The 21,554-nt window shown below is 40.8% G+C and overlaps 1 protein-coding gene across 1 annotated transcript in view; it reads left to right on the forward strand.

Moving 5' to 3' along the window:
* tbkbp1 (TBK1 binding protein 1) overlaps positions 1-21,094 on the forward strand; it is a 41,637-nt gene extending 20,543 nt beyond the window's left edge. The window contains exons 6-9 of the mRNA XM_037691245.1: positions 2,319-2,380; positions 12,878-12,993; positions 18,069-18,850; positions 20,959-21,094. Coding sequence (XP_037547173.1) covers positions 2,319-2,380; positions 12,878-12,993; positions 18,069-18,850; positions 20,959-21,087 — 1,089 coding nt within the window. The 3' untranslated portion in view covers positions 21,088-21,094. The remainder of the gene's footprint in view (positions 1-2,318; positions 2,381-12,877; positions 12,994-18,068; positions 18,851-20,958) is intronic.
* Positions 21,095-21,554: the final 460 nt, after the last annotated feature.

A 21,554-nucleotide genomic window follows, 5' to 3' on the forward strand; every position in this document is an offset into this window, starting at 1 on the left:
ACGACCACCACTGGTGCTGTTGACAAACGGTGCCGGCGGAAATTGTGCTACTGTTTATCAAAGACCACGAGGAGGGAAACATGTCAGGAGACAGAGGGAGAAGAGGAAAGTGAAAAATGTAGGGTTACAACTCTAAATGTGGGGACAATGACAGGCAAAGGTAGAGAGCTGGCTGACATGATGCAGAGAAGGAAGGTAGATGTTTTATGTGTCCAAGAGACCAAGTGGAAGGGCAGCAAGGCTCGCAGCCTTGGAGCAGGGTTCAAACTGTTTTACCATGGTGTGGATAGAAAGAGAAATGGAGTAGGGGTGGTCCTCAAGGAGGAGCTGACAAAGAATGTAGTAGATGTGAAAAGCGTGTCAGATAGGGTGATGTGTCTGAAGGTAGAAGTAGAAGGTCTGATGCTCATTGGTTATGCTCCACAGGTTGGATGTGATGAAGAGAAGAAAGATAAACTTTGGAAGGATGAAGTGATAGAGCATATTCCCAGGGAGGAGAGAGTGGTGATCAGAGCAAACATGAACAGAGGTGTGGTATTGCATGAGGATATCTGGAGTGGCAGAGAAGTATGTTAAACTGGTACAGGTCATGTATGAGGACAGCAGGACAGTGGTGAGATGTGTGGTAGGAGTGACAGATAGCTTCAAGGTGGAGGTGGGAGTGCATCAGGGATCAGCTCTGAGCCCCTTCTTGTTTGCTCTGGTGATGAACCGACTAACAGATGAGGTCAGGCAGGAATCCTCATGGATTATGATGTTTGCAGATGACATTGTGATCTGTGGTGAGAACAGGGAACAGGTGGAAGAGAGCTTGGAGAGGTGGAGGTATGCACTTGAAAGAAGAGGAATGAAAGTCTCAGTAAGACAGAGCACATGTGTGTGAATGAGAGGGAGGAGGTGGAACAGTGAGGCTACAAGGATGTTGAGGTTCTCCTTAGGAGTGACAAGGGTGGATAAGATTAGGAATGAGATCATCAGAGGTACAGCACAGGTTGAACCTCTGGGAGATAAAGTTAGGGAGGACACACTGAGATGGTTTGGGCATGTCCAGAGGAGGGACAGTGGTTTGGACATGTCCAGAGGATGGACAGTGGTTTGGACATGTCCAGAGGAGGGACAGTGGGTATATTGGTAGAAGGATGTTAGAAATGCAGCTGCAGGAAAAATACAGAGGAGATGTATGGATGCAGTTAGAGAGGACATGGAGGTAGTTGGAGTGAGGACAGAGGATGCAGAGGACAGAGATGGAGGAAGATGACTCGCTGTGGTGACCCTGAAGAGGGAAAAGTCAAAAGAAGAAGAATTTATTATCAGATGAGCCCTCAAGGTTAAAAATGTAAAAAAATAAAAAAATAAACTTTTTTTTGGTTTGACTGAAAAGGCTTCTTTTCTACAACAAGATGCTACTTTACAGTTACCTCTGATGGTGTTTCCAACACCAATACGTTATAAAAAGTTGTTAAATTCAGAATAATAGTTAAAATGCGTTTATATTAATATCTCTGTAAAAGAAATAAACTTTTAGCTGCTCCTTCTTCAGGGGGCGCCACAGCAACCAAACTCGCACGAAGACATGGAAACTGTTTTTACAACGGACGTCCTTCCTGACGCAACCACAGACCACCGAGCTACCACAGCCCTCGGTGTGGAGCAGAGAGCTGCTGTCTGGGACGCCCAGCGGGAGCAGATGATTGGGGTTAAGGGCCTTGCTCAAGGGCCCAGAGTGGGGCAGATGAGGGTGGATATTTCCGTTAATAAAGGAATTAATCCCTCTGCAAACGTCACAAATCTTTCAGTAAACGTTGAGACTGGAAGATATTGTTTCTGTTTAAAATGACGTGGTTTATTCATCCAGTAACAATCCGAACAGAACAACTTACCACCATGTACACATTTCTTTCTTTTTTTTGTTAACTGCACGTATCAATGTTCTTATTTCAAACAGAGTTTCAAATGTGTTGATTAGGTGCCAACTGTAGTGAGTCAGAGCTGGGATGCCGAACAAGAATGCAGTCAGAATTCACATTTAATCTGTAGTTATCATATTTAACAGCTGCAGCGATGTTTGTCTTTTCTGCTTCTCAGAACGGTTTCACAGCTGAAAAGAAAATGAGATTATCTTCCAGTGACGTTGGGAAAATACTCCTAAAAAGGGGGTATCTGTAAGAGTATGAAGAACGGTCATCACCGCGCTCATACGCCTCATTCAGATTGTTTTTTTCTTCAAACGTGTCGTGATTTGCTCTTGCTTTCTGATTTTTGTCCGATATTCCAGCATCAGCTGTGCACTAATCTAATTTCATGCTCTGCTTCTGCAGGAAATGACTTCTCCGTGCAAGCAGTGCGATGTGGAGTGGATAAAGAAGGTGGGAGATGAGCAGTAAGTGACCACAGTGGATGTTTGGGTGGTGGGAAAAGGGATGGGAGGAGTGTGAGGACAGGGACGGACAGAAAGTAGGACAACGGTTAATACGGCACTGTTAGGAAGGACATCAGAGTTTGAGAGTGGGTGTGTCAGAGGAGCAGAAATAAAACATGCTAAAAAAAATCTCCAAACCTAAAGAAACATAAATCTATGAGAAGAACGCAGGTTGAATTTAAATTATCTTATTTATTCTGTTCTTTTAAGGTTCATTACATCCAGCTGTTGCCTTTTTTTTTAACATGTCATGCATTAAAGCATCTTTAATACTCGCTTGTAATCTCGCCACGCAGCGTTGGAATAAAACGTACAGATTACCGGTGGTGGGCACAGCTAACCAAAAAATTAGCTTCGCTAACGTTGAATCGCTAAACAGGTTAAAAAAAAAATTAGCAGAAGCTAACGCTAACTGATAACCGCTAACTTTTATCATCCTGCTGTTGCTGACACTGTAAGACCGTGTGTAATGCGACAACGTTGGAAGTGAACACAACTCTAAACGATTCATAAATCACAAGTACCGGTGAAGCTTTCAGAATTAATCCAGTCCATCAGAACCAAAGAGGCAAAACTCTGCTGCGCATTCAATGCGTGTCGGACGTCTCCCTCGTGTCATTTAACGAGTTAACTCCCTTTAGTGATCATCTTTGTGGTTAATGTTTAAACTCAATACAAAGTTGCTGTGATAATGGATTACCAATTGTGATAATCCTTTGGATTGCCAATGGATTATCGCATTATCAATGGATGGGTGGATAATTAAACATGATTAACACTTAAAGACAAATATTTGCATGCCCAAGATTAAAGCAAAGATGTGTGAAGTGTGTAAGTGTCACACCCCAGAGTCTGTGTGCGCTGCAAAGAATGCTGGGTAATATTCTAGGATTTTTATGTGCAATGTTTCTGACTGTTTACTATGTTTCTGAGTGTAGGAATGGGTTCTCGTTAATGTCCTGTTCAGGTTTGGTTTAGCGTCTGTGCTGAAGTGTCTTATTGGCTGTAAATAGACACCATGAGTCAGAGGTTGTTCCCGGTATCCATAAGGGGGAAACTCCGTATTTAACAGTGATGTCACTAGATGATGCTTAGCTTTTCCTGCTAAGTTGCTTTCACCTTTTGTTGGTGTGGACTTTTGTCATGCATAAACAGGAACAAACTCTTGGGGATTGTTAGGATGTGCAGCAAAACTGCAGGCGCAATGCGAGCCCAGGCTGATTCTGGCAGATCCTGATCATCACTCCATGGTGAGTTCAGGTTGCTTCCATCTGGATGCAGGTATCTGCTGCCCAGAGGATGAACAGACTGAACTCATTCATCCCTGTAGCAATCAGGCTTCTCAATGAACAATGATGATTTATGTTATTTTAATGACTTAATGTATAGTATGGATGTTTTATGTGCCTACTGACTTTGAAACAAATTGCCCCTTGGGAATAATAAAGATTCTTGAACTTGCTATGCTTAGCTTTGTTTAGCATAGAATATCATTACTTCGTGAGAGTCACTGTTCTCCTGTACGCTTGTTGGAGGGTGGAGAGAGGTCTTCAAAAAGCGTTAGCAGACAAAGTTATCAGAAATCCATTTAGCGGAAGCTAATTGATCCGCTAACGGTTTCCAAAGTTTTTGAAAATGCTAATCTGCTAATCGAAAAGTTAGTTCTGCTGTTAGATTAGCGGAACTGTGTCCACCGCTGCAGATTACGCATAAAAACATGCAGCTTGATGGGGAATGGTGTGTTAAAACTTTTGATTGCAATAGTTTATACAAAACACATGAATTTTATATAAAAATCACACATTGACATTCATTGGGGTTTTGGTGAAACGGATAAGAAAAGCCAGTCGTCTCTGAGGTCTTTTGATCTTAGTTCTCATTACACTTCTTAAACTGTTCATATGTTTTCCTATCTTAAATTCTGGCGTTGCATCAGCTCCGTTCAACATTTCGGCTGTTAATAAAGTTACAGCGTGCACAGATCGAAGTGTTATCAAAAGATAAAAGTGCCCTTCACCTCATGCTCCTGGTTTCATTTCAGGAAGTTTCAAGAGAGCAAACAAGCTAATAAATAAATGGTTAGACCATGTGTGTCAAGCTCATGTGCCCCTTGTTGACGTCTCATCTGGCCCCCAGTATGATATGTGAAACATAAAATACTTTTTTCACGTGAATTTTTTTTCAGTAATCTTTGATTGTGGTGCCAAAAGTGCAACAGAGAACGTCAAATGAGACCAATCGAACTCTTTTTGAGGAACTTGCAACAAAGAAAAAATGTTGTGTATCTAACTTGAGTTAATGTAGATTTTGAATCTGGCCCTTAGTTTCAAAAAGTTTTTAATTTTGGCCCATTTTTGTAAGTGAGTTTGACACTCATGGGTTAGACTATTTGGTTTGGTGCAATACATCAGCCTGAGCAGCAGGGGGCAGTATAAGCACAGACCAGCTCATTTCTCAGGTGTTTTTATTCATTTATTTATTTTTAATTTAATAAAGCATTAAGTCTAATTTGATGTGTTAATTGAACTGAAAGCAACAGAACAAAACATGTATTTCTACTTTTATCCATTCATAGTGAGACGCTTGTCGTCCAATGAGCCGTCAGATGTTTACAAGACGTAAAGGATATTTAAAAAAAGAAAGCCACAGCAGGTTGGGCGAGTGACACCCACACAGTGAAACCCCAGAGGTGTTTCGATGGGGAGCAAACAGAAAGTAAACGGTGCGGCGGCAACAAGTTTTTAGTTTTTACTGTGCGGTGGAAGCCTACTGCTTTTTTCCAGACCTCGGTCACCTTTTGGTTTTACTCAACAATATCCGTACTCCTACTGAAATGCCTCTGCTCTGTTTTCCTGGACCGTTTTCTTGTAATTGGCTCATTTAATGTAAGAAGCACTGATTTAAACTGAGAATTTTCTGCGAGCTGTGAACATTAAGGTGGCAACTTTGTCTGATTAATCAGTAGACCTAAATTAAAGATAATTAGTGATCACATGTCAAAGGTTACTTGTGTTAAAAACTTTTCGTCAACAAATTAATTGGAGGAAACTCTAAATAATTTTGTTTTCAGTTGTTTTCTTGCTTCTGTTTTATGATCTGTACAATTTTCTTGAGACTTTTGTTTGCCTCACACGCAACTGTTAATACGTGATCGATTTGCACTTGTCGACCACAAACCACAGAGCTGGAGGCGCTGGCAAGCATCAGGCAGTTACCCACCTCCCCAAAGCAACCCTCCCCCTCCCGACAACACACCTTAGTCGAAACACTGACTAATTTGTCCTCAGCTTCACGAAAATGAGCCGTTTCCAATAAATCACAACAAGAGGAACTCCCATTTATTCTAAACTAATAAAGAAGCAAAGTTTAATCTTCAGACTGCCGAAACGGAGCTGTTCAAACTAAAAGCCTAAACAAGCTGAATGCTGGCTAAAAGCTAAAGTAGCAAAAATGTTATGTAATAGTGTTGTAGTACTCCAGACCGGTCTTGGTCTTGTCTCGGTACACTCTGGTCTTGGTCTTGACTTGGTCTCGGGTTAGGTAGTCTTGACTACACTGGTGTGTAATATATAAAAGGTTAAACAGGCTAAATCCAGGGGCGCCTCCAGGTATGTGGGGGTCCACTGAATATCCTGGGGTGGCACCAAAACCAAAATCCAGAAGAGATTTTCAGGAGTTTTCTGTTGTCATTTATTATTATGACATTATATGTTGTTAGTTATTTGACAAATACAGCCATGCAGGAGTTATGGATACACACAGGTCTACGTTTGTATTTTTATTTACAATTGCTATTAATTTAAAATGATAACTTACTGCAGTTCGTCCTCGCCTAAATCAATATAAAATATATTCTGCATTTAAACTTCTGAGACCCTGTATCCTGACACTGAGGGCTTTAATGTTAGCTAGGTTTTAAGGGATAGTTTTTAATTTTAACTCCTAATTGCTCCGAAACAAAAAGTTTGTTTTATGTTTATGGAGGTTCTATTAATACTAAACATTGAAGGGAAATAGTCGTGCCCCTGCTAAAAAAGTGGCAAAAAGGTAGCTAATAACTAAAAGTGCAAAAAGCAAGGTAATATTACCAAAAGACAAGCTAGAAGCTAATAGTTACAAAGGTGGGCTTAAAGGAGTTAACAGCTAAAAACTAAAGGTATTGTTGTGTTCTTGGGTTTACTGTGTGTGTGTGTGTATATATATATATATATATATATATATATATATATATATATATATATATATATATATATATATATATATATATATATATATATATATACATACATATATACACAGTATATACAGACACCAAACAAAAATAAATTCAGTGTAAACATTACACTAAATTTATTTTTGTTCTGTTGAAGTTCTTACTTCTTGTCAGTAGAGGGCGCTGCAGTGACCTCACATGACAAGAGTCTGTATTAAAGGAAACCACAGAGTAAGATACAGGAGATATTGTGTTCTCCAATGGCGTCTGTCGTCACGGCACAGTTATTGTAATAAACTGTTTTTGTTATAACTACCACAAGAAGTAACTAATTCAAAATTCAATTATACTTTAATAATCCCAAAGGGAAATTAATTGTTGTAGTAGCTCATCTTGGTTCCAGTAAAGTTGTTCTAGATGCTGATGTCTTTGGGCAGGAAGGATCTCTTGTAGTAGTCCGTCCCACAGCGGATCCGAAGAAACTGACTACAGATGTCGATCCGTCCACCCAGACCCAGCAGACCCCTCAGTCAGCAGGACTGCCTGAATGCCGGGCAGAACTTCTCCCCAAGCGATGGCCATTTCTCCCAGCAGCCTACTAAGACCCTTGTTGCCGCAGACTTAACTGCAGGTGCCGGGGGATGATCTTGGTCCTCCCGCTGTCACAAGCTGCGTTTCCTGCTACCTCCAAGATCTCTACAGTCAGGCACTCGAGTACTGCCTTCAGGTAGATGGGAATGCATCCACGGCACCTCCTTTTCAACTCATTTGGGGCTGTAGTTGAGATTTGAGCTTTTGAGATGTTAATCAGCAGCTCCCAGTTGTAGAAAGCCACCCTGTTGTTATGGTTACGCATCATAACAAATGTCCAAAAGTAAAAAATGTTTCAGTAAAAATCCTGCCAGCAGCACAGCATCTGATACCAGAGGAAGTAATCATCCAAAAAAAAGCAATTTGCATTCAGAAAAAAAAGACTAATTAAAGTTTTCAAAAGCAAAACCTCAAAATGAATGCGAGAGCTACTCCAACATGCAGCCACCTTGAGCGGCGCAGTTCTGGAAATACTAGCTAAAGGCTAAACGTTGAAAATAGTAGCTGAAGTAAAAGTAACGTTTAAAAAAGTACAGCCAGTTTGTGTAGCAGATTTCAAAGAAAACAATGATTTTTTAATGAACTGAAGAAATCTCAGTGTTATTATTTGGGAAATAAATGTCAATAAGGTTAAATTAATGGCTAAAATACTAACATAAGATAAAATGCAGAAATTGTTAGCTGTGGAAAAAGTAAGAGAGGAATGAAAAAAGTAAAACAGTAGTGTGAATGCTGACTCGCAGAATTAAATCCTTCCTATAATTTAGGACTCGTTTAAGAAAAGTGCTCCTTCAGGCACAAAGTGAAATCACTTTAAGATGCAAAGCGTCATGGCGTCACAACAGTTTGACACGTTTCTGTTTTCCCCTCAACACTGCACAGAGCAGGAGAGAACTGACGAGCGTCTCGTTAAACGATTCAGCTTCTCGGCTTCCTTTCTGCAGACCATGAAGGAACCAGATGTCTTTCCCCTGTAGGTTATGGCAGTGCTTTGAGAGATTTATCTCCATTAGATTTGAAAACTACGGTCAACAAAGTGAAGGGGAGGGGGCGTCAGGTCCCACAGGCCGGTGCAGAGACAACATTTTTCTTGAAATATCAGGTCACAGTTTACATTTCAGCCCACACTATATATATATATATATATATATATATATACATATATATACAGTAAGCTTCTATCTATATGTGATCAATCAGTCTGCAAACGCCTTTCATCAAGGCTGCTTTAGCATTATCACACTCCTCCCACGCACTGGAGTGAACACTTTACACACAAGTAAAGAAAAAGGAAACAATGAAAATATGTGCAAAAGGGCACCATGCGTGCAAGAGACCATGAGAGGCACGTCTTTTCTTTTTTTAGGTGAGAGTAAAAGGAGAGTTTCTGCCACAGCTGAGAGGCGTAGCACTCTCTGGCCAGGGTCTTTGTAAAAAAACACCAGGAGACACGAGTAATAGTGAAAAGTGAGGCACGAGTGTGAAAAGGAAGAGGTAAAGCCGACGATAAATTTGCTCCACGTTGGCTTTTAATACACTAACAACCCAGGAGAGGCTAACACAGGAGGCAAATGATGTTTGTAAGGATAAACACCACAAGCCCCGCCCACAATGCCAGTAAGTTAATGATTGTTTTCCTGAGTTTAAAGCACTTAGTGCTGAAATTGAAGGTTTAGTTGTAGGTTGGGTGCTGAAGGGTGGGGGGTGGGTTAGTCCCACTCTCAGTGAGTCACTGAAGTTAGTTGGAAACCAGGTGGGTCTCACTAAAACCAACGAACCAATGGAAGGTTTGAGTGGTTCAGTTTCTTTTTGCCTGGGCTTCCCTGAAATGGAGACCCTTACTTTATTTTAAATGAAAGGGCTGCAAAGAAAAACATTTTTTGGCTTTAAAAATATTTCAAAGCAAAATACTTCACGAGCCACCGGATGAGTTTCAATGAAACTTTCAGAACATAAGCTTTGGGTCTAACAAAGTTAAGTCAGGTCTTCTGGACAGATTAATTAATAAAAAAAAAAAATTAACTTGTTGAAACGTTTCGTCTTTTATCCAAAATACTTTTTCAGTCTGAGGAGCTGCAATAAACTCAGTCGTATAAATAGCACCCTCTCATAGTGGATCAACCAGTTTGTTGTTGACATCCAGAACTAGCTGTTCACCTGATCAAGGAGGACCATCAGTCTAACAATTGGTCGTTAGTGCCATGATGGCCACTTGTTATTCACAGAGTAATTACTGAGTGATATTAGCCCAATGCTAGTATCAGTGTTGTTATTGCTAGTATTCCTCAGCCCTCTGTGAACAACAAGCGGTCATCATGGCACTAACGACCAATTGTTAGCCTGATGGTCCTCCTTGATCATGTGAACAGCTAGTTCTGGATGTCAACAACAAACTGGTTGATCCACTATGAGAAGGTGCTATTTATAAGACTGAGTTTCAGCTCCTCAGACTGAAGAAGTCTTCTGGATAAAAAGCAAAACATTTCAACAACTTTTTAATTTTTAATCCATCCAGAGGACTTGACTTTAATTTGTTTTTTTGTTTTTTTTTAACCTGGATTATTGAGCATGCATCAAGATATAATCTTTGGGTGGGCATCTACAGGTGCTAAAATGTTGGGAGTCAACCCAATTCAAGATGGCCGCCAAAGCCAACTGGCCCAAAACATAAACAGCTCTAAAAATGTTATAGATATTGAGCTAAATATTGGTGTGGTAGTAGCTGAGAGTCACCCTCAACTCATACTTAGAGCACTATACATTACAGGGCATCTTTTTCTTAAACTTTGGCATTTGTCTGTTAGCAAAATATCTTAGGAAGCACTGAACAGATTTGAACGAGTGACTGGATGTGCATCTGCCATCACAGAAGTGACCTTAACTTACTAAGCTACTGTTTATGTGGTAGTAGCTGAGAGTCGTCCTCAACTCGTACAACTTCTCAACGAGAAGACAGGGCGAAGGAGAGCCCTCTTGTCCTGACGGGTCATGTGCAGCTGGATACACGATGGATTCCTGGGGGCAGTGGAAGATCGTGTGTCTGTCGGTTGAGGATGTAGAAGATGCGCACATAATTGGATTTATGAAAACAGGCTTTCTGCTTTTTGGAGTAGGCGGTTACCTGGCATATCGGCAAATGCGGAAAACGTCGGCAGCTGTTCTGGACTTGAATTGGCCAACTATCTCAAACTCTCCTGAATGGCATGTGAACAAGTTGCTCTGCCCCCTCCCTCCCCACTCCCTTCCTGATGAGCTGTGGACCTGTGTCAGAGGCGGCTGATAAGACGCTGCACCATCTCTTATCAGGACTGTGGAACTATCTGGCAGTGTCCACGGACAACTCACCGCCTTCATCAGCCTCCTCATGCATGAATGTATTATGATGTCATCAGTATGTTGCTGCTTCTGTGTCCCGTCTAGGACACAGCGCAAGATATGATTTTTTTTCATACCTCCCCTCCCCTCGTGTTTCTTTTTTCATATCTAAACAAAAAGGGCAGCACCTCCCGAAGGCCGCGGCCTCAGACACCTCCGTCTACCCATGTCTGTTTGTTTGTTTTCTCGGACGGGCTGTACTGAAATATAATTTCGTTGTGCTTCGGTGAAGTGACAATAAAGTTGATTCTGATGCATAACGCATCTCTTGAGATGTGGCTGTGGCAGCCATCTTGAATTTAAACACTGCCTTGCTCCTTCAAGGACTGCCAGGCCTTTAAATTTAAAATGAATGGAGATAAATCGTGTCGTGGTTTTTAGCTTTAAAAGTCTGAACAAATGTCTAAAATATGATAATTTTAAAATATCCACACCAGTAAAAACAATAAAGACAGTTTTATTTGAGTTTGTGGGTGTGCTGATAGACATGTTTTAAATTTTGACAGTTTAATTGCAGCGTAGGAGGATTTTTTTGTTACTTTTTTCTTCTAAAGTTGCACAAGAACCTCCTCCTCTTCATGCGTTAGAAAAAGCCCCGTCATGCAGAAGCGTTTTTATCCAGCACCATCTTTATGGATCAGTTTAGCTCAGTCTAAAAATGTTCAGCAAGGTCATCACATCGAGTTCTTTATCAGATCTGAGGTTCTTGTTCCCATCAACAAATAGCATCCTCTTTTTATTGGTGTTCAGTTTATCTTCGTGTCCAGGTTGGAAAGCATTCTTAAAAATAAAATAAAAACTTGTTACATTTTACAGATTTTAAGCTCAAATTTGTTCTGGTAGTAGCTGAGACTGATCCCCAACTTGTACCATGAGTGAAAACTGACGGTGCAAGATCTCTGTTAAAACTTTCACTTTAATTGTTGGAATCAACTTGTCTGTTAGCAAAATATCTCACGAACCAGTGGATTAATTTTAATGAACCTTTCAAAAAGTAATCTCTAGGTTGACATCTACAACTCATTAACTTTTAGGCGCAACCCAATTTAAGATGGCCGCCACAGCCCACTGACTTTACAAAACACAAAAATGGGCATCACTCAGTAGATTTTAGAGATATCGAGCTCAAATTTAGCGCAGCAGTAGCTGTTAATTGCCTTTAATGAATATATTTAGTGCAATATGTTTGCTTAAAACGATGGCATTAACTTTTTAGCATCCACCCTGTTTGTCTGTTAGCAAAATATCTCACAAATCACTGGAAGGATGTCAATGAGACTATCAGAAAGTAATCTCTGGAGCTACACCTACAACTGATTAGTGTATGGAGTCAATCCAATTCAAGATGGCCGCTACAGCTTATCGGCTTTAACCAAAATTCCTATATCTCAATGATTTTTATAGATATTGAGGTAAAATTTGGTGTGGTAGTAGCTGACAGTGTTTCACAACACATTCTAACCGCTTACAGTACATGCAAGATCAAACGCGTTAGTGCACGATATTACACGCTTGCATCGCTTTGTTTCTTGACATAAGGAGACCTCAGTTTAAAACGAACATAAGAAGGGGCAATATGCCTTTCTTCAAGCAAAGCTAGGCTTTTAAATAGTTCCTGAAACTAATGATAACTTTTATTTTCTTGAAACACGAGGCTGTATATGAGAAATTACGCAAACTGATGCTTATCTGCGTGCACGCTAGAGGTGGAGGTTTCGTGTCTGCTCGCGATAAGCGTCGTTATCTACAGCTGAATGAGTCTGTCAGATCAGCGCCCGTCGGTTTATGAAAACCTGCTGCCATTTCTGAAATAAACAGCCTCTTATCAGATTGATGGCATCGATGTGACTAACCTCGCAGATTCTACCTGAAACCTTCACATCCCGGATTATCGCGTCTGTTTTAAGGCCGACGGGCCGAGCGCTGCCGTGGTTAAAACACCGAAGCCTGAAAACCGTCGTTTGTCCATCTGGAAATAGACGTGCTCCGTCGACGCAGCCCCTGAGCGCCTCATGACACATCGAGCACAAAAGCTGTGCGATTTCGTGCTCTTGAATTATGCGCTCTGACGTGCAATCTAAAAATACGAGCTGCTTTCGTCGGCCTGCCTGATTTGACGAGGTCTAAGGTGGATAGGAATGCACGTGTGGTGTCTTCTCAGCTGCCTGGTTTCATTTTGGCAGTAATTTGCAGATTAAATCATTTGCAGGCCCTTGCCTCGTAATGTTCTGCTACAACAACGGCGATGATGATGATGATTACATAATTTCCTCCTTCAGGGTGAACTTGGCTCTGGCCTACACGGAGTTAACGGAGGAGCTGGGACGCCTCCAGGCGCTGTGCTCCAAGCAGACGGAGATCCTGAGGAAAGCCACGCAGGAGCCGGCGAGTCCAGGTTGGCACCTACAGCACTCGATCAGAACCACGACGACAATAAACAAAAAGCCACTGCTGGTTCCAGTTACTGTTCGGAATTAGAGCCACCTCTGTCGCTTTGGGGAAAATAACTTTAGTCTTTTACTTGCTTTAAATAAACCTTCCAAATAAATATTCAAACGTGACACAAAGGTCTGCTATAAATCTTAAAGGGACATTTCAGCTCTTTTAAATTTTAAAATTATATGAACAAATAATATCTTACCTGTTGTTGATACTTTTTGAACAACCTCAGTTTGAAGAGAGAAAAAAAGAAGCGTTATTTTGACCATTTGAACTAACAGGTAAGGAAAGCAGGGCCAACATTGATTGTTTTCATCTTAAAACAACTGTAATTTAAATATATATATATATATATATATATTAACAAATCAAAATGGCTGAAGTGGCAGCTAAACTACAAAAATGCAAACCATATGGACAAGGAAGATCATGAACATGGTATAAAACATCCACAATGCCAGACCACAGGCATGATGAAGACTGAGTGATGAGAGACACCTGGGCTAAATGACAAAAGGGAACAGGTGTAAGTGGGCGGGGCAAAACCGCAAAGTGATGCCTGACAATGGAAAATTACTGAAGATGGCTAGAAATACTGGGAGGCAAAGAAACGGAACGCAAATAAAATAAAAACACCAAACATTGTAAGAAAAAAACAAAATAAACTCAAAACAAACTAAACACACAAACAGCAAATAATCCGTCAACTCACGATGGAGTTTTTAAACTCGCAGGTGAAAAAGTGGACACAAGCCTGTACAGCTGAAATCAGCCCATGTTTGTCCTACACGTCCTCCTTTTCTACCGTCTTTATTACTATTAATGTAAGTGTCTGCATGTTTGGAATGTCTTTTATTGATGACTTCAGTGTAAAAAGCACAACCAAGGATTAATTTCAAATATATGATTTTGGTTCGACAACCTGTTTGTTTTCTCTGCGCTCTTTGTCAAATAAACTCTCTAAACTTAAACGAAATTAGACCAAAGTTCATGCTCAATAATCCAGGTATAAAATCCAACAATGTTCATTCAGATCATCTGGACAGTTTCTTTGTTTGCTGAGACGTTTTGTCCTTCGTCCAAAGGACTTCTTCAATCTGAGAAGCCACCAAACAACACTCCTTAGTGGAATAAACCAGTTTGCTGGTGCTAAAATGGCCTCCGGGGCCCACCCCCTCCCCTTTCAACTCCTCTGGAACAATCATGCCAAAGTGGTTCAAAACACCAAAGTTCATGCTCGATAATCCAGGTATAAAATCCAACAATGTTCATTCAGGTCATCTGGACGTTTTTTTATTTGTTTTTCTGAGACGTTTCATCCTTCATCCAAAGGACTTCTTCAATCTGAGGAGCCACCAATCATCCAGGTAAATTAATTTTAAAAAGTTGAGCTTACATCAGGACATTTTGAACCACTTTGGCCAGGCTCGTCTCAGACTGGTTCTGTGAATAGCAAGCGGCCATTAGGGCACTAACGATCGATGGTTAGCAACAAAGTCCATGCTCAATAATCCAGGTATACAATCCAACAATTTTCAGTCAGGTCATCTGGACAGTTTCTTTTTTTTTTTTTTTGTGCTGAAGTGTTTCACCTTCCATCCAGAAGGCTTCATCAGTCATGGAAACACACAACACAAAACTATCGATGGTTAGGTTACTGGCGATCTATTGTTAGACTGATGGTCCTTCTTTTACATGTGAACGGCTGGTTCTGGAGGTCTCCAGCAAACTGGTAAATCCACATTGAGACGGTGCTGTTAATAGGACTGAGAAACGTTTCAACCGAGAAGAATCTGTCCAGATGACCTGAGTTAACTTTTTAGGATTTATTTACCTGGATGACTGAGATTACATCACGACACTTTGCTAACCCATTTTCTGCCAACTAAAAAGTTAGCTTAGCTAATGCTAAACAGGTAAAAAATATAAAATAGCGGAAGCTAATGGTGAACCGCTTAGTCGACTGTCTCTCAGTTTGTGTCTTCGGCTCCTTCTAGTTGAAGCTGCGTCGGCCAATCACGTCACGTCACATGTACACGTAGTCAACCAATGGCGTGCCTGTCAGACTCATTGAGACACGCCCACAACAGACAATAAGCTTGTGAATTTTGTTAACAGACAAAGTGGGCAAAACCTGATTTAGCTTCCGCTAACTGTTTGCAAAGTTAGCAAAAACACTAATCCGCTCAACGAAGAACGTGTTCCTCCATTAGCCGTTAGCGGAGCTGTGCCCACGTCTGGCGGTCTCGAAGATTTGCTCGATACATTTCACCTTTGGGTTCGTCTAAAAACAGAACGGGGAAAAAGAAGTGCTGGTTGAGATTGTTTGTTTTGTCACTTAAAAAGGTAAAGCTAGAAGCTAAAAATATGCGTTGTAGTGTAAAACGTAGAGGTGTCAAACAGTAGCAACACTTTTCTCTGCCTGTGCAGTGTGTCGCTAATCTGTAGTCTCGCAGCTGAGCACGTTTAACGAACCGCAAACCAAACAGACACTCGTGTGCAGATTATGCTGATTATACAGTGGAAGGCGCTCCAGATGTTGGATACGTGACCAGAACCCACTCCTATTCGACTGTCCGCTCCTCGTTCAGAGAACACTCATGATCGCCACCTTTCATCAGCTCAGCCACGCCACCGCTGACGTTTCCTCTTTGTAAAGGGAAGTTCGTCTGAAATGGTGACAACAGGGCTGAGTCACTCAGCAGGTCTCATAATTAGAGGAAACACTACAACTGTACTAGTGCAGATAAATCTTTTTTTTTTATCAGCACACAGAGGAACAGAGAGTTTTTCTGCTGAATGACTTGTTGCAACATTTGATGGATGTTCTCTGATAGAACATCAAACTTATTTATGTAAAAGCAAAAGGCGGCAGGAAAATAATAAACGTGATTAATTTTCTTCTCTCAAAAATATAGATTTGGAGCAAAAACGTTGTACCGTACTTTTCGCCGTAGAAGTCCAAAACTGGTTATTACTCTTGACCAAGAGGCAATCCTTCAAATTATTAAAACGCAATAGATACATTTCTGTGACCTTTAGATTAATTTCAAATACAACTCAAAGTCTGAAAAGTTGTGTCAAGTTGTATACATCAGAGGCAGGCTTTTGAAATTTGCGCTGCTATTAGGACTTTTTCATCACATTTAACAGGTTTATTACCATATTTTTCGCCGTATAAATCGCACCTTCTTGCATAAATTAGCATACCCTGCGACTTATACACCGAAGCAACTAATATACGTTTTTCCCATATTTATGACTCAATTTTTGGCTGAGACCTGACAATTTCATTCATTCTGACATGAAAAATATTGAACACTGCCATTTTCAGCCACTAGAGGGCCCTCAACTAATATGGCAAGCAAAGTATCTCATTAATAGGTTAAAGTGGCTATTATTGAGACACTTGACTTGCCATACAAACCACTTTCATCTCACTCTGGAACTCCTGGAGCAAACGTCAAATCAGGTGCATTTCACCGCACCGCCCAGGTGAAATGCAGCTGATCTTACCATTAAAGTGCATTTATTAAGTAAAAGTTAAACTGACACACATTTACTATGAGGTCGAGCAAACAAATAATTGCTTTTAAGTTTTAATCTTGTTAAATTCTTGTTGAAGTCGTCCCATGCTCGCTCCCGCGGCTGCCATTCGATTTTTGGCACAACACAGGCCCACGTTTCCAGGTGGTCAGTGGTGAAGCATAATAGATGCAACTTATATGGTGAAGCGACTTATTTATGGTTTTTTTTCCACTTTATTAGACGTATTTGGACTGGTTTGACTTATGCATGGCGGTGCGACGAATACGGTGGAAAGTACGGTATATATTGCACAACAGTCCCTTCTTATATGCAGGTTTTCATGCTCTTAAAAAGTTAATGAAAGTGTGTGTTACTATAAAACTCCTTAAGGGAGTTTAGAAAATTCATCTTTAAATAAATTGCCCCTTAAAATCAGCTGTAAAACCATCTTCATATGAAGGATTCTGTTTCCCAAAATAAATCTGAACACATTTTACAGATTACGTCTGCATATTAAATGCAAATATTATCATGATGACAAATGTAATGTCTCGGGCTGTTCTTAAACGTTTTCCATGCATTCGAAAAAAAAACCAAAACAATATAAAAAGATACTCCTAAATACCCATTACTCCCGCCAGTAGGTGGCGATAATGATAAAGTCAATAAGTTAAAATTATAAGAAGAACATTTTGAATGTTACTTATATGAATATTTAGACCAACAACTGGAAGCTGGAAGTTGAAGCAAAAACTAGACCAGCTTCCCCACAAAGTTTTAAGCCCCGCCCCCTCCATGTAAGCAAGTAAACAACATTACTGTGGGCAAAATGAAAAGAAAAAAACACCTCATATTTATTTTTTGTGGTGTTTATGAATATGTTAGCATAATAATTAAATTAAATAATTAAACTAAAATTATGGCAGATATTTTTCAAGAAATCTTATTTTAAATATAAAATAAATGTTTTTCCTCATTCATTGTTTTTTCCTTTCATTCCTCAATCGTTGCTGCTGTTACACTGGAATTTTCCATCCGTGGGACAATAAAGGCTGTTTCTATTCTATTCTATTCTATTCTGTTTTGTATTTTCTGCTCCTTGTGAAAATGACTTGGACGACCTTCTAAGGTCTGAATAGACTGGTGATAAATCAGACAAGAGGGACTCAGGTTTGTAGCAAAACTGTTTTTCTTAAAAAAAAAAAGTTGTTAAAAATAATTATCTCGTTCTCGTCGACCCAGGGTCTCGTCCAGTAGAATAAACGCCTTGATGCACTTCTATTGATAAATCATTATCTTTACATTTGGTTTAACACAGTTGTTTACTAATTTATTCAACATTTCTTGAATTTTACATTAATTCTTGTAATTCGTAGAAGTGTTGTAGCACCCTCAGCGCCCCAAGTTCCCAGGATCTTTAACGTGAAAACATTTTCAAACAAAACATCCAACACTGTTTTTGTCTCATGCTTTACGTGTTTTGTTTCCTCTCTGGCCCTTCAGTGCAGCTTCACTCGCCCATCCACCACCAGCGCCACTCCCCGGTCTCCCAGCGCCACTCGCCCATCTCGCAGCGCCATTCTCCGGTCCCGCCGCCTCCGCATCACTCCCCGATCCAGCAGCGGCGCTCTCCGGTCCTGCAGCGCCTTTCCCCCGACATGCATCGACGCTCGCCCCTGCTGGACGTCATCGATGGGCCTGCGTCGTACTCCTACCGACCGCCCTCGCAGCACCTGAGGGCCAGCTTCAAGGGCCGCCGCAGTTACTCCGAGGTGGCCGACCCTTCGGCTTACCAGTGCCCGCCTCGCTTCTCTTTGGACCCGGTCTCTACACTGCCCAAGCCCCGGCCCTATGTTGAGGGCTACCCGAAGCAGCAGCCCCAACACTCCCCTCACAGCGGACTGCAGCACCGAGGGTCATCTTCTCCTCTGAAGGGTGGGGCGGGAGGAGACAGCAGCCTGGGGGAGAGCTCCCTGCGCCACTCCAGAGAGATGCCTTTCCCTTTGTCAGAGGTGGCGCACCTTCATTTTGAGCCACCTCCCCCGTCCACGCCTGCTCCCCAGCCGCCGCAGTCTTCTGAAGACGAGGAGGAGTGGACCTGTCCTCACCCCATCAGCCCACCGAGGACGCTGGGCGTGCTCTCTCCTGGAGGAGCCGGCGGAGTCATGAGGGGCCCTGCGTCCTGCTCGGCCTTTCCCATCCCTCAGAGGCCTAATAACCTGAGCTGCCACCCTCCGCAGGGGTACCCGTCAACTGAGCACGCTCAGTCCTGGCCCTCAATCAACGTGAGTTAAGCTAAACATTAGAAACGTTAGATACATGTTGGACTTGTGTCTCTGTCATTTCATCGTGTCTGCAGGTGCAGACTCTGAGACGGTTTACCAGCCCTTTGAATTATCTTTCCACTCCCCGCACTCACTGTCACAATCGTCTTGTAGTTCCTGTAAAACAATAACGAGACAAATTGAGAAATACTCGTTTACTTCTTTCTGTAAAAGAACAGAAGTCAAATATGTGACTGTGCATGACAAACAGAGATGGAGCCGAGATGTGAAGCCTAAATCAAGAAGAAGAAAAACTAATGAACCTCTCCCGGAAACTGTCCTGAGGCGCAACGTCGGCAGCTGATTGTCTCTGAAGGTGACCTCTGCCACCACAAGAGCTCAATGATTTTACTCACTTCTGTCCTTTATAATAACCAGTCTGTGTGGTTTCAGCTGGATTAAATACCATTTTTGTTCTAAAGCAAACTTGTTGGGCTCTTTAGGACAAATTGATTTGCATCATCACTGCACAAAAACTAGACATGAAGCGTCATCACAAATGATGAGTGAGCTCTGCTCAGCTGATCGAGGCCGAACACGTCTCAGTATTCTTACTTTCAGAATTAAAGAGCACAGCAGGTTTCCAGGATCCTCTGCTATTCCTAAATTACTTAAAAAAAACTGAGCTGGGTCAAATCAGTGTTTAAACGAGAGTTTTGACCCTGATTCTGTCTTAAGTGGTGTTTATATTTATTTCAACAGTATTATGTTACCTATTTATATATAGCTCGACTGAAAACACTGCTATGACTTTAAGTAGTTTTAACTTAGATACTTTATAAATAATTTAACATTATTGACTATTTTTTCTCTATAGAAATACAGCGATCTCATCATTTCCTTCATAAACGTTGTCTAAATTCTTATGCATACGTGCTGTTTAAGTTCTTTTATGCTCCTTTTAGCTGCTACCTACTGATAATGTAGCTTTTAGCAATTGTTTAGCTAATTTTAGTTTTTAGCTATGGTTTTGTTAATTTAGCTTTAAGTTACTGTTTTTCTATTCCTAACATTTTAGCTGTTAACTACAATTTTGCAGATTTTAGCTTATAGCTATTGTTTTTGCTCATTTAGCTTTAAGTGACTGTTTTGCTATTCCTAGCATTTAGCAATGATGTTGCTAATTTTAGCTGTTAGCTAAAATTTAGCAGATTTTAGCTTTAAATTAAAGTATTACTGATTTAGTAAAGCTGCAATTTTGCTAATTTAGCTTTAGGCTATTGTTTTGCTATTCCTAGCATTTAGCAATGATATTGCTAATTTTAGCTGTTAGCTACAATTTAGCAGATTTTAGCTTTTAGCTATGGTTTTGCTAATTTACCTTTAGGTTATTGTTTTGCTATTTCTACAGTTTTGCAATAATATTGCTAATTTTAGCTGTTAGCTACAAATGAGCAGATTTTAGCTTAAAGTATTACTGGTTTAGCGGTTAAGTTGCAATTGTGCTAATTTAGCTTTAAGCTATTGTTTTGTTAATTTAGAAATATAGAAGTTTTAGCTTCCAGCTACAGCTTTGCTTATTTTAGCTTTAAGCTAAAGTATTGATGAATTGAGTTTTTAAGAAAATATTTGCTGTTCTTGCTTTAAGCTGCTGTTTGATTCATTTTAGCTTTTAATTGTTTTGCAAATCTTAGCTTTAAGCTACTATGCGTTCATTCTAGTTTTCAGCCATGGTTTTGAAAGATTTTTCTAATTTTGTTTTAAGCTAATTTAGCAGATTTTAGTTTTAAACTGCTATTTCATTTTTCTTTAGCTACTGTGTGTTAATTTTAACTTTTATTGACAGTTTGCAAATTTTAGCTTCTATCTAAAGTTTTTTTTTTTAGCTACAGTTTTGAGCTTCAGTTCTATTATTAACTTTAGATGCTGTAAAAATAATTTTCAAATACTTCGACACACGTTCAGCAAAATGTAATTTCTCTAAATTAAAGATGAAATCTGGTCGTGGAGCTACATGATGATGTAGTTTGGTTTCCTCCCTCAGACTGATCTATTTGATCAAATAAAGTGATCCGTGGGACTTCTTCAGAAGCTCATGGCTCGTGTGTGATGTTTGTGTCGCCCTGCAGCTCTGGATGGAGACGGAGGACAACGACATGAGGAGCTGCCCTCTCTGTCAGCTGATTTTCCCCGTCGGTTACCCTGACGACGCCCTCATCAAGCACATCGATTCCCACCTGGAGAACAGCAAGATATGATTACCATGGCAACGCACATCTGCTCTCTCCTCGTTATGTAACAGAACGTCAGGTCTGTTTAAACGGAGAGACCGGCAGGATTTAGGTCGAGAATCAGTCGGTTCTTGTGTCATAACTGATAGGTGTCAAGCAGTGTGTTTTATTTGGGAGGTTCTGATCCGTCTGTAGGAACACCAGCTCCACATGCTGCTGTCTAGCTGCGAGTTGTTGTGGTTTTAATGAACCTTTTTAATTCTGGTTGACTTTAGCAACATGAGCTGACCGGCGAGGTGTGAGAGGCACACGGACCGGTTCAGGGGCTCAGCGAGCCTCTTTCAGTTTTCATCAGGGAGATTTGAAGCCACTGTTGAAATATTCCTGCTTTTCTATCTCACGCACGCACACTGCGGTTTATTTAGCAGGAAATCTTAAGCTGCAGAAGCCAAAGGAGTCGATTTATTTTAATGATCCAATGTTCAGGAGGGGGG

Source organism: Nematolebias whitei, chromosome 17 (assembly GCF_014905685.2).
Source record: "Nematolebias whitei isolate Nwh7 chromosome 17, NemWhi1, whole genome shotgun sequence".
In the NCBI taxonomy this organism is placed as follows: domain Eukaryota; kingdom Metazoa; phylum Chordata; class Actinopteri; order Cyprinodontiformes; family Rivulidae; genus Nematolebias; species Nematolebias whitei.